The sequence below is a fragment of the Dipodomys merriami genome, unplaced genomic scaffold (assembly GCF_024711535.1).
Source record: "Dipodomys merriami isolate MVZ:Mamm:240054 unplaced genomic scaffold, mDipMer1.0.p SCAF_24, whole genome shotgun sequence".
NCBI lineage: Eukaryota > Metazoa > Chordata > Mammalia > Rodentia > Heteromyidae > Dipodomys > Dipodomys merriami.
The window spans coordinates 25,207,189-25,220,350 of record NW_027203826.1 but is presented as its reverse complement, the minus strand read 5'-3'; the positions used below and the strand labels follow the sequence as shown (position 1 = coordinate 25,220,350).

At 40.6% G+C, this 13,162-nt stretch overlaps 1 protein-coding gene across 1 annotated transcript in view; it reads right to left on the bottom strand.

Annotated features, from left to right (window-relative positions):
* Fbn2 (fibrillin 2) overlaps positions 1 to 13,162 on the bottom strand; it is a 199,608-nt gene that overhangs the window by 54,659 nt on the left and 131,787 nt on the right. Inside the window, exons 26-32 of the mRNA XM_070034133.1 lie at positions 12,000 to 12,128; positions 10,376 to 10,501; positions 7,812 to 7,937; positions 7,019 to 7,141; positions 6,747 to 6,872; positions 5,930 to 6,055; positions 2,237 to 2,359 (exon numbers count right to left, since the gene is read on the bottom strand). Coding sequence (XP_069890234.1) covers positions 2,237 to 2,359; positions 5,930 to 6,055; positions 6,747 to 6,872; positions 7,019 to 7,141; positions 7,812 to 7,937; positions 10,376 to 10,501; positions 12,000 to 12,128 — 879 coding nt within the window. The remainder of the gene's footprint in view (positions 1 to 2,236; positions 2,360 to 5,929; positions 6,056 to 6,746; positions 6,873 to 7,018; positions 7,142 to 7,811; positions 7,938 to 10,375; positions 10,502 to 11,999; positions 12,129 to 13,162) is intronic.

Here is a 13,162-nt window from a genome sequence, read left to right as displayed (position 1 = left end):
TTACATACGAATGGGTCAAATGGAGTGTGTCTTAATTTATCTTCAGGGGCCAAAATATGAATTCAAAATGTTTCATGAATTATTTATAGCAGTTCATAGAACACCACTTTTATATTTCCATCTGACTTCTATGGACAGTAGATTTTTATTGCTAGTTCTCTTATGGAAAAAGACAATTCTGAAAATACTACTGAATTCTGGAACAGGATAATTATCAGTTTTCAAGTTGATTTTATAGATGATTTTATAGTATGATTGTTGGTCTTACATAGTCCTTTGTCTAATACAGGAGACAGAGGTTAAGTACAGAAAAAAGTTTTTAATATGCCTTATAAAGGAAATTACCAAGGTGCAATCAGAGAATAAAAAGGGTATCTACTTTTGACTGCAGAAACAAGGAAAAAACTCACGTTTTCATGGGTAGTTTTTCATCAAATTCTGACCCAAAGGAAGTTAGCTGACTGAACAGAAGTAGTAATGAACAGGAGTCAAGAAGTCCCGGGAAGAAATAAAGAAACACATAAAGGGGTCCTTATAGCATGAAGCAGGAAAATACAGGGCAGGAAAGTGTTGAGACTAGAGTATGGAATAAAGATGAGAAGGAAAAGGTAAGCCTGGATGGCAGATGAGAGCACTCACAGGTACTTGGACACTGTAAAATCTCTTATACAGGAGACAGGCCATCTTGTAATAGTTGGCCAGACTGACAGATGGGTAAGAAACACATAAAATGGAAACTAAAAGCCAGGAAAGAGTAGACATTTGGAACTAGTACAACGGGAGTGAGGATATGGTTGAAAAGTTGTTAGATTAATGTCAGAAAAGTGGCTAGACTAGAAGTTGGCTGGTATCCTTAATAAAGCTATCGTATGATGTTCTGTACCTAAATTATTGGGAACTATGATAATTTATATGGTATAGCTGGCTTATAAACATATGACAGGCATAACATTTGGGTGGATGGGAAAGTACACTCATATTAACTTGCATTATTGGGAAGAGATGTTAAGGCCATTCCTGAATCCTTATTACAGGCCTATAAGCTTTTAATGAGAAATCACCACGGGGAGGTCAGTTCAACTTGCTTTCTTTTCTATCTTAAACTGACCTGGATAATTCTTACCAGATGGAAAAATGCTTTATTGGTAAGCCATGTGAAACACTGAGTGTATTAAACTAAATTGTGAATGACACCAATGGTAAAATCCAGTCCTCTACCTACAGCTATAAAGTACTTATTACAAGACTCCAGGTCAAGAGCTATGCAACCTGGGGAAACAGCTCTCCTCTTCTCCTTTGGAGTCCTACAACACACTCATATCTGTCTGAAGGAAGAATTATCTTCTAGTATCAGCCTGGTAGTACCCATGCACTACAGATCTGATGCTTGTGTAAACCAAACTTTCTATTTGCTCCATTTATTTTCATGGAGTAGCTACTTTGTTATTAACTTACTTGTTTTTGGTGGTACTAGGTAAACTCAAAGGCCTTATGCTAGGCTTCTACCACTTGAGCCCTACCCCTAGCCTTCACTTTCTCCGCTTTCTTTTTAAATTAGATTTATTTTTCAGATATAGTCTCACATTTTTGCTCAGTGTTGGCACTCTATGCCTAGCTTATTGTTTAAGATACCACTAACTTTTTGGATGGGATGGCCTTGAACTTGGATCCTCCTGATCTCTACCTCCTGAGTAGCTTATAGATGTTTGCTACCATACCTGGACTTCACTGAGTTTTAAATCTCACTGATTAAGAAGAGCCTGGAAAACCAGTCAGTTATTTTTCATCAGATAGCAGTTTGGATCACTGGATGCACAGACAATAACTTTTTCCTAGGCATTACACAAGAAAAAAGCAGATGCCAAGGCATCCTGTTGTAGTTCGATCATTTCTACGAAGGCTAAAACTAAAGAATAGGAATTATTCCTGCATCTAAAGACTGTCTTGGATTTGTAAGAGCATAAATGGAAAGTAATATATTGTTACTCAAATGTGTGGGTTAACAACCACAAAGATGATATTTGTTTACTTAGGGCCTCTTGCTCTTGTGCTCAAGGCTAGCATTCTTCAGCCAGAACTCCACTTCTAGGTTTTTGCTAGTTAACTAAAGATAGGATGCTCATGGATTTTTTTTTCTGCCTAGGCTGGCTTTGAATCTCCATCCTCAGATCTCATGAGCTACCAACACCTGGATAAGAAGTTCCTTTACCAGACTGTCCTCCCTTATCAAACTCACCAATACACTTGATGCCATTTCCCACCCAGCCTTCTCTACAGCTGCATTTGAAGCTGCCGGGGACGTTCAGACACGAGGCATGCATGTCACAGTTGTGGGCACCAATTTCACACTCGTCCACATCTGAAAAATCAGAGTTAATAAGAGAGAACACAAGCTTATTAATTGTAAATATGGCTTTTAGAAGGTACAATCTATTTATTTGATTTTTCTGTCAAAAATGAGTATTTAATGATATTGGAACTTTTATTTTTTGAGTGTTTTGTGTGGTTCATATACAGAGGGGTTACAGTTAGATGAGTCAGGTACATTCGGTACAATTCTTTTTGAACTGTTTTCCCTTCCTCTCTCACAATCTTTCCCTCCCATCCCCATCCATAAGATATCCACTTCACTCTCCACATAGTGTCTGGTGAGTATCACTGTTGTATTTGTTCAGCCTTGTTCCATCCTTTAGGTGCCCCCCCCACCCTTACCCTCATGAAGACAAATGAAGTTACAAACAACACAAAAGGAAAAGAGAACAAAAACAGCAACAATGGCAACTAAAGGGTGTCTCTTTTTTTTTTATGCCAGTCCTGGGTCTTGAACTCAGGGCTTGGGTGCTATCCCTGGGCTTCTTTTGTTCAAGGCTAGTGCTCCACCACTTGAGCCACAGTGCCACTTCTGGCTTTTTCTGTTTATGTGGTACTGAGGAATTGAACTCTAGGCTTCATGCATGCTAGGCAAGCACTCTACCACTAAGCCACATTCCCAGCCCTCTTATTTCCTTTTTTTTGGAGTTCATTTCATAGAATATTATTTTATATGGTCATAGTTATTGAGCCTTTGCTCACTACTCCTATGTTTAGCCTCCTTTGGCCTCTGTATGTTAATGATTAGAGTCCTATATAATTTATCATGTCCCAATTTATTTGTTTTGGTCATTCAGTGTATTTACTTATAGATTTATAGGCACATTCTAGATACCACAAATGAGGGAAACCATGCAGCCTACATTTCTTTGGTTTAATATATTTTCTAAGTCTTTCCATTTCCTTACAAATGGTACAATATCATTCTTTCTGATGGATAATGGACATTGTCTTGACCCATTCATCTATGGAGGGATATCTAGGTTGATTCTATATCTTGGCTATGGTAAACAATACTGCAATAAATGTGTTTGTGCTGGTGGCTTTAATTTGGCCTGGTTTGTGGTCTATTGGATAAATGCCCAGACCTCAATGTAAGGCCAGATACTGTGAAAATACTACAAGAAGAGGTAGGGGAAACCCTAAGCCTTCTAGACCCAGGGGAAAACTTCCTAAATGTAGATCTAGAATCACAACAAATTAAAGAAGGTTTAGACACATGGGATTATATCACACAAGAGTTTCTGCTTTCATAGCTAGCAGGATAAATAGAAAAGCCCATAGAATATCTTCACTACCTATAATCAGACAAGGGCCTCATATATAATATATACTTAGAGCTCAAACAATTAATACCACAAAAATAAACCCTCAAAAACACAACACCTCAATCAATACACGGGTTAAAGACCTAAAGAGAGACTTCTCAGAGGAAGAAAAAAGAATGTCCAATAGACACATGAAGAAATATTCAACATCTGCAAATCAAAACAACACTGAGATTCCACCTGATTCTAGTTAGAATGGCCATTATCAGGAAGACTAACAATAACAGATGCTGGCAGGGATGTGGCCAAAGGGAACTGTTGGTGGAAATGTAAACTAGATATACCACTCTGGAAAGCAGTATGGAGGTTCCTTAAAAAATTAAACATAGATGGGGCTGGGAAGTTGGCTCAGTGGTAGAGCACTTGCTTTGCATGCCTGAGGCCCTGGGTTCGATTCCTCAGTACCACATAAGAAAAAAACCGGAAGTGGCGCTGTGGCTCAAGTGGTAGAGCGCTAGCCTTGAGCTGAAGAGCTGAGGGACAGTGCCCAGGCCCAGAGTTCAGGCCCCACAACCGGACCCAAAAAAAAAAAAAATTAAACATAGAGCTTCCTCAATACCCAGCAATTCCATAAAGTACCATTTAAAATATAGAACTGCATAGAAACAAAGAACATTAACATCATTTTTGTTTTCAATTTTTAGACCTCAATACATAATTTGGCTTATGATTCAGACCAAACCAATCCTTCTTTAGAAAAAATCGATAGATTCATCTTTATAGGCATGAGATGCAGCAGCTGTGTGCCCTGGAAGCATGAACTTCACCTTTTCCCCATGAAGGACAGGAAAAACTCCATGGAGAGGACACCACGTCTTCACATCAAGAAAAATGTTATTTCCAAACCACAAGCTCTGCTATCCCCTCTAACTAACATTTATCACAGATTTCCACAAAGATTGAAAAAGTCTCTTTTTTCAGTTAAAATACAGCCTCATTGAAGAAGTCTGACTTTTAAAAAAGCATTCATCCATTTTTCTTTCAAAATTATATCACTTAAGAATCAATACAATATTTGTTCCCAAGTTTTTGTACACTGTCACTTAGATATGTATTTCTAGCTTTGTTTTTGCCAGTACTGTGACTTAAATTCAGGGATTCATACTTTCACTTGTCTTTTTTGCTCTAGGCTGGTGCACTACCACTTTAGACACCTCCACTTCCAGCCTTTTGGTGGTTAACAGTAAGAGTCTCATATAGTTTTCTCCTCTGCTGGTTTCGAACATGTCCTCAAATTTCTGCTTTTTAAGTAGCTAGGATTATAGGTGTGAGCCACCACTGTCTGGAATTATCTTTTGTATTTCTTTGAGAATATAAAAAAATGTCTCCTGAAACCTTGAAGAATGACCTGTAGGTAAGTCTGTACACACACCTGTACATACGCACACGCAGATACAGAATCAGGTACCACATAGCCACATTCTGCACAATGACAGACCAGATATTTGACAGTGGTGATCCTGTGAGATTATATTGTTGTCTTAGTTTGTATAATTACCCTGATGTTTGCATGAGAACAAGGACAATGTCTCAAGATGTATCCTCATTACAAAGCAATGCATGATTGCATGTTTGTGTATTTTGTCTGCTTTATCCAGTTTACTGATTACATGACCCATGCATACACAGTGGCCTCCCATCACCTCCTATGCTCATGGCAAGCATATACAGCAAACCTGCTCTCACTACTAGCTCTGTCTTGGTGGGGTCAGCTCCAGGGATCCCTTGTAGCCTAAGCCTCTCACTGTCTACTTTGAACAAAATACCATGCACTTCAATTTGGGCTTTGAAGTGCATCTAGTGCAAACCCTTCTCGTGGCACTTTCTAGCTTCACCTGTAAGCAAAGGGTTGCAACAAATTTTTGGAGAATAAAGAAAAGAAAAAACAATTCAGGCAAGGGAAAACAAAAGTAACCAGAGAAAGAGTAAAGGGAAGAAGGTATGGTGGAGTGTCTAAAAAGAACTTAAAGAGAACTGAAAAAGGACATAGAAACTAGGGTCCCTCCAAGTCTTTTGCTGCTCCTTCATGTACCAGCAAATAGTGCTGTGAGGGCCATTAGACACACAAAGGCCAATTACACCCTACTCCGTGCGTCAGGACTCTCAGTTACTCATCGCACACACAGTCACAGCCCCATCATGGGAACCTTCTTGAAGAGAGGTGAAGGAAAGTGATGTTAAAGACTAACCTCTGAAACCCAAGAAGCTAAAGAACACAGCTTGCCACCTACCTGTGCATCCCGTGGTTCCCTTCTTCACTGAATAGCCCAGCTGGCAGTGGCAAATGAAGGATCCCTTAGTATTCTCACACTCCCCGAACATGCAGATGTTAGAGTTTAGGTCACACTCATTCACATCTAGAAAATACAGTTGCAAGATCTTGGTTAGCAATTTAAAAGGGGTCTTTAAAACAGAGTAGCATATTACTGAAACACACAGTATTTAAATTACAACCAATTGTCAATACTGGTATTACAAATAAATGATCTGTCCTTAAAGATATTTCCAAACCACTCTCCTTCCTTTTCAGATTTTATAATACTAGTAAAATTTTAAAAAAAAACTAATTTTGCATACCAATTGCACGGCAGGTCTACTCCTTAAGAAAAAAAATATATGAAGAAGCTAGGCGTCAGTGGTTCATAACTTAATTCTAGGTATTCAGAAGACTGAGATCTAGAGGATCTCACTTTAAAGCCAGCCCCGTGGGAAAGTCTTTGAGACTCCATCTTCTAAATTAACTGGCAGAAATTGGTGATGGAGACATGGCTCAAGTGGTAGAAAGCCAGCCAAGTATGATTACAGTTTTCTTCTTTTTAAATAGACAATGCTTAAATAGCTTTAGATTTTTTCCCTACTATTTGTGTTGATTTAGCAGTACCCCCATTCATTTTCCCTAGCTTTTCTAGATTTCCTTTTCAACAATGTTCCATTTCACCGCAGTACCTGAAGTCAAATTTTAAAAAAAGCCTTCCTCTTTTCATGTTCACATCTGTGAATTTGAATGTGCATGTACGTACGTATCCGTCCTTTGCTTCCAATACCCACCTATGCACGTTTTCATGTCCATCGAAGCCATGAAACCATCGTAACAGAGGCAGCGGTACTCCCCAGGAATATTGGTACACTGACCGCCGTCACAGGTGTCGGGATTGTTTTCGCATTCATCAATATCTGATGAGACACAAAGTTAACATCAAGTGAAAACAAAGATGCCTCTTTCCATCTGCACTGTCTTTTCCCTAATCAGGTAGCATTCTGAGCCGTATTGGTTAGGTAAAATCATGTACGTGCAGTGTCAGTGGGGTTTTCCTCTATACCTGCACACGATCTCCCGTCAGGCATCAGGGCATAACCAGCAATACAGCTGCACTCATAGCTTCCTTCTGAGTTGGTGCAGAGCGTGTCACAGCCTCCGTTCATTATCAGACACTCATCAATGTCTGCGAAATAACATTGGGAACACATTGCATCATGGCTTACTTCTTTTTTTTTTTTTTTTTTGGGTCCGGTCGTGGGGCCTGAACTCTGGGCCTGGGCGCTGTCCCTCAGCTCTTCAGCTCAAGGCTAGCGCTCTACCACTTGAGAGCCACAGCGCCACTTCCGGCTTTTTTCTGTTTTGCTTATGTGGTGCTGAGGAATCGAACCCAGGGCCTCGAGCATGCAAGGCAAGCGCTCTACCACTGAGCCACCTTCCCAGCCCCATGGCTTACTTCTTTAAAAAAACTGGTAAATTTTTCTTCTATTTAAACAGGCAATGCTCCAGTGGCTTTGGGATTTTCTTCCTACTCTTCATACTGAGTTAAAGGTGTACCATTTGTCTTTCTTAGTTCTTTTTGCTTCTTTCTTTCAGACAGCACTCTACTTACTTAGCTCCAGTACCCACCCATTAAAGAATTGTGAAATACGTTAACTCTGCAATTCAGATCATTTTCTAAGTAAGACCAGTGATTCTTTTGGGAAACCAATAAATTATGGTATCCTGGAACTCATTTCCATTATTAGGATTAACTTTAGAATGAAGGATTCTCACGACTTTCATAACTATTCAATGCCAAAAATAACGGCAGATGAGTTGAGAGACAGAACTGGAGACATATCTGGCCCTCTCACCTGTACAGCCTTGGCGGTCTGGCGTGGCCTGGTATCCAGAATTGCAAGAGCACTGATAGGTTCCAATCATGTTTACACATTTTCCATTCCTGCAGAGATTGTCGCTCAAGGAACACTCGTTAATATCTACAAAAGACAAACAGAATAAATGCTCTATGCACAAGAAAAAAACATCACTAAACCAATCAAGCACAGATTCCCCTGAAGCAGAGGTCTCCAGAGGGGGTACAGCCCACAAGGGGAAGGAGAACATCAGAAGAGATTTAAGAATATACTGCAATCTCAGCTCCTACTTATTTTTAACTTCCACAGAAGTAGAACTTTCTACAGGGATGGACTGTACTAACTATGCTGGATAATACGTAGCTGTGTGACCTACTGAGTCCTCAAAATATAGATAGCATAAAATTTTAATGCCATTTAATTTTACTTAGAATTTCATATTCATAGATGGCTAGTAATTACCACAACATATCCCACAGATGTAGTACATGCTAGTAGTGAAATTTACTACTATCTAATTTATGAGTTTACACTGGCATGCTCACCTGGTCTTCATTAGGCGGCCATGTGTTGCCTACAAAACTTGAGCTATTTTCAAGGAAGATACTGGCTCCAGAAAACACAAGCCTGAGAGTAAGACCCTTACGGGTTATCTGCTTTTGCCACATGGTGCTCCTGTGCCCGGAGAGGGAGGTCTACGAGCCATATTGCTTACTTTAAATGGAACCAACCTTTTCAAGATGGGAAAGTAACTCATGCAAAGAACTGTAGAATCAATCTGTAAAATCAGTGAGACTAAGATTGCAATCAAAATTCATGGAGGGACCTACTTCTTTGTGCAAGCTAGCTGTCAGACAGAATACCAGTTAAAACAATGACAAAGTATTTTCATGTAATGAGAGAGTCACCCCAGTCTTAAAATTACTAATAAGACTATGTGATGCAGTTTATGTCTATGATGGTTAAGTGGATATTTTATATTACAGAGAAATACATATTTCTTAGCATGTATTGTACCTTTTAGGGATGCTTCTTTTAGTAACAAAATAAACTGAACCTAGAAGAGATTGATGAATCTGTTTCTCAATATGTGACAGTATGGTCAACCATACACATTCTGTAATATTTATTTTAGATAATATATATTTGACGTTTGTTAGCATTCTGAAAAAGTGTGGTTTTTTTGGCCTGTACTGCTATCTGAAATCAGGGCCTCCAATCACTTCGCTTGGTCAGCTGGCTCTTGACCACTTGAGCCTCACCTCTAGTCCAGTTGGTTGTTTTAGAGAACTCTAGTGGACTCTTCTGCCTGAGCCAGCCTAGAACCCCAATCCTACAAATCTCAACCTCCCGAGTAACTTATATTACATTATATTACAGGGGGTGTCTGGCTGTGCAAAGGGTTTCGTACTATTAACATAAAAACTTACAAGTTTATAATGCTTTAAAATTTGTTCAGTCCAGGATTTAGCTGATATATTAGTACAACAATATAAATGGCTTATAAATACTACATTGTGTACTTGGGAGATGTGCTTACATTGGTTTTTAAATATTTTTTTAATTAATTAATTTTTTCCCCTTCCCATCCCATCCTTCCCCCACCCTCCCTCACCCAACCCTCCTCCCCCACCCCCACCAAAGTTGTAAAGTTAGTTTCGACGTAACGACTTGTACGTCTCATTGTTGCAGTGGGTCCACCTGTATCCCTATTTAAACAATTTGTTTTCTCCCTTCCCCTTCACAAATTATAACAACATCAAATACAGTGAAAGCAGGGGTTATACTGTGGGGGAGGGACATACAAAGCAACAAAGAAATCATCTTATAAATGTGTTAGAAACAATCGCATGAAAGAAAAAAACAATTGAATACATATCTTAGGGTTCATTTCCCTAACATCAACTTTTCTGACCTTTTCTGCTTGACTCAGACATATATTAGTTATTGCAAATAAGGGAAACCATGAAAAAAACCCATTACTTATAGTTTCAAGAAAGCATGGCTGTGAAGAAGAGACTTCCCGGCTAAGTCAAAGCTTGAGAGTCAGCATATGGGAACATAGTCAACCCTGAGGCTGTCTAGTGTTTATGAAAGCACAGACAGTGTTCAACAAGCAGTCACAGTACTTTTCCATCCCTCTGTCATCCCTACTGAGCTCAGGACTAGGACAGAAAACACAGTGTTTCTGAGAGAAGTGGGGAGACACAGAGCGCAGAGTGGACTTTGCCTGAGGAATGATCAAGGCAGAGTATGCAGGTGAACAACGGAGAAGCCAGCCTGGGCAATAGTCTACGTTACATTACCTGGAGGATGAGGCTCTACAGCCCTCTCTGGGTCCTTTACATACAGACTAGCACTGTGTCTGCATGCTTACCAGAATCACGCTAGCTCCCTAGAACAAGGCTAAAAAAACAGCCTTGGTCTACAAGGAGGGATTCCCTATTTCAAACTTGCAGTAGCTAGAGTTCACCTACTGCAGAACAGCACTTTTGTTACAAGTAATGCCCGCCTTTTACCCTCTGTGCCAGTGGGTTTATGCAGCTAGGGTACAAACTCACCCACACAGTCCTCACGTGACAGGGACAGCTCGTGGCCCAGCGGGCAGTCACAGCGGAAGCTGCCCTCAGTGTTCACACAGGTGCCACCCCTACAAAGGAGAGGGTTACGTTCACACTCGTCAATGTCTGAAAGGTAAAAACGTGAGAGCCGTTAAGGACGTTCACACATACAGCACAGAAGAGAGTGTTTCCTGAGGTAAAGGCGCGAGTGCAACGTGAAACATGGGTAAGCGCTTCGCAGTCTCCCACCTGGAACAACATCAGAAAGACTCTACTCTTTCTTATGTAAACTCACAAATACCTTTTAATCTGCACAGTGGTAAGACTGTACTCTTAAAGACAACAATCACCTAAAAAAAACTGTTTCTGTAACCACCACACTGACGTAAACTTTTGAGGGATGACTCAGCCGAAGGGGTAAATACATCAAGATGATGCCAAAGAATTAGTATACGCCATAAAGGTAGTTATAGGAAAGCAAACTGTTCCTAGACCACATGTCCACCCACTGTTTTGTAGATATTGCAGGGCACATTTGCTGGAAACATTAAAAACCAGAAACCTATGTTCAGTGCATATCCACAGCACAGCTGGTCCCTGCTCACTGAATCACAGCCCGAAGGAAGGTCAATAAAAGTTGGGAAATTACTATTTTGTTTTGCTTTACCTTTTCCTGAGACAAAAAAGTTAAAGCTAGCTCAGTACTAAATAATAAATTAATTATTCCTGAAATCACCTGAAATTAATTATTCCTGAAATCATGCGTTGTACAAAGAAAGATGTTAGACTCTTGTTTCAAGGGTCTATCTAGATGTGTACAAAGAAAAGATGTTGGCACTCCAGACCAAGGGGCTAACTACCAACTAATTACACTGTTTCTACAAGAAAATGCAGAAATTCAATTGTGTGATCCTCTCATGTGGTGATCTCTCAGTAGGTATGGCTACTCAGCATGTGTGGCTAGTCTACATTTGAAAGACAACAGAAAAACCACAATGTAAAGTACTTCACTAATATTTTACTAATTACATAAAACGACAATATTCTAGATATTTAGTTAAATAAAGTATATCACTAAAATTACATAAATGTATTCCTATGAAAGGAATAGAGTTTACAAGATAAAAATAAAATTACATATGCTTCAAACTATCATCAGCTCAATACATACTGTTATTCTTGTGTTATCTCCAGTTACTTGTGGAAGATATCTTAAGACTCACAATCATCATGTGAGACGAATCCTACAAGTCACTAAAAGTGAAATGGTTGAGGTTGAAAATACCAGGGTTAGTAATAGAACACAATCGAGGGGCGCAGTCTGGAGCTGGCATGACAGAACACCAGTATAGGAGTCATCGCACCATGCCACGCACTTCAAATGAATCCCTGGTTCTACAAATAAACAGATTTCAGCCTCAGTGTCCCATCACACCCAAAGTGAGGACTCCTGAGAGCTAACTATCCAGGAGGAGAGTTCTGGTTGGCCATTAAACCTGCACTCTGTCTCACACGGTGCCCGCCCCACCCCAGTTCATAGCTCTGAGAGGGGCAGAAGTAGAGCTCGTGAGCATGTGCAGCCAGACTGGACTCAAACCAGCCAGGAAGAGCTGAGTGTGCTTACCCATGCAGTTCTTCATCATCATGAAGCCGGTTTCATAGCCCTCGAAGCACTCACACTCAAAGCTGCCTGGTGTGTTGACACAGACTCCACTGCCACAGAGGTCAGGAGAGATCCTGCACTCGTCAATATCTAATCCGCACGTTTGAAGGAAATAAAAGAACAGAATGAGATGAGGAGGCATTCCAGTCCAGTGAGAGGAAGGTGACCTTCCTCTTGTGAGGTGCCCACCCTGGAAACGCTGGGGAAGTCAGTGGTAAGAGCAGGGGGGTGTGTTTCTGAAGATAAGGTCAAAGAGACCAGGGCTGAAGCACATTCCTTTCCCCAACTGCCAAAACTGTCATGGCCAACAGGCAGGTGGCAACTTATTGCCTTCAAGAATTCTGAAATTACAGGCATCGCTTTGTGGTTCAGATGTAAGAATAGAAGGATGATCCAAGGAACTATGTTATGGACTGAATGAGTCACAAGGCAAATTCAGAAGCCGTAGCATAGGGGAAGAAGCCTGCTGCGCAAGTCCACAGCGTAGATGGGGCAGCTGCCTCTGCACAGGGTGGCTGGAGATCAGAGAAGTGGCTGAGGCAGACACAGCAAGTGGACTCCAGCCACAGAGTGTGCACTAAGCACCGGGCTTGGAGTATGCCCCACTGTGTGCTCTGAGGGTCATGTTCCGATGTGACACATTTGCTGGTCTAATTGTCAAAAAGCAATGACAAATTGTGTGTTGTGGGGGGGGGGCATTGGATAGTGGCAAAGAAAATAAGAATATTCTGGAGTCCAGACTGGGGCACATACCCAGTCTGTCATCTGCATTTAATGCCTCCAGAAAAATCATTTAGTTTCCCTGTACCTCTATTTCTTCTTTGTGGTATGACCCACCTGGGTATTAAGGGAACCTGTATTTGTGAAGGGCTAAGAACACTACTTGGCTCACAGAAAATGTTGAATATGTATTAGCTTCTCTCTGTGGAGAGCTGGCATTTTTAGAAAAAGTGGTTTTAAGTGGGTCCTAGAAGGTTGAACAGCGATCTGAACTTTAAAGATATGGACTAAATGGAGAGTCAACAGACAAAAGTATGTAAATGGAGAGCAGCAATGCATCTCAGGTGCAGTTAGTCCCAGAGCTGCTGACTGCAGAAGCTGACTGCAAGTATGAATACAGGCAG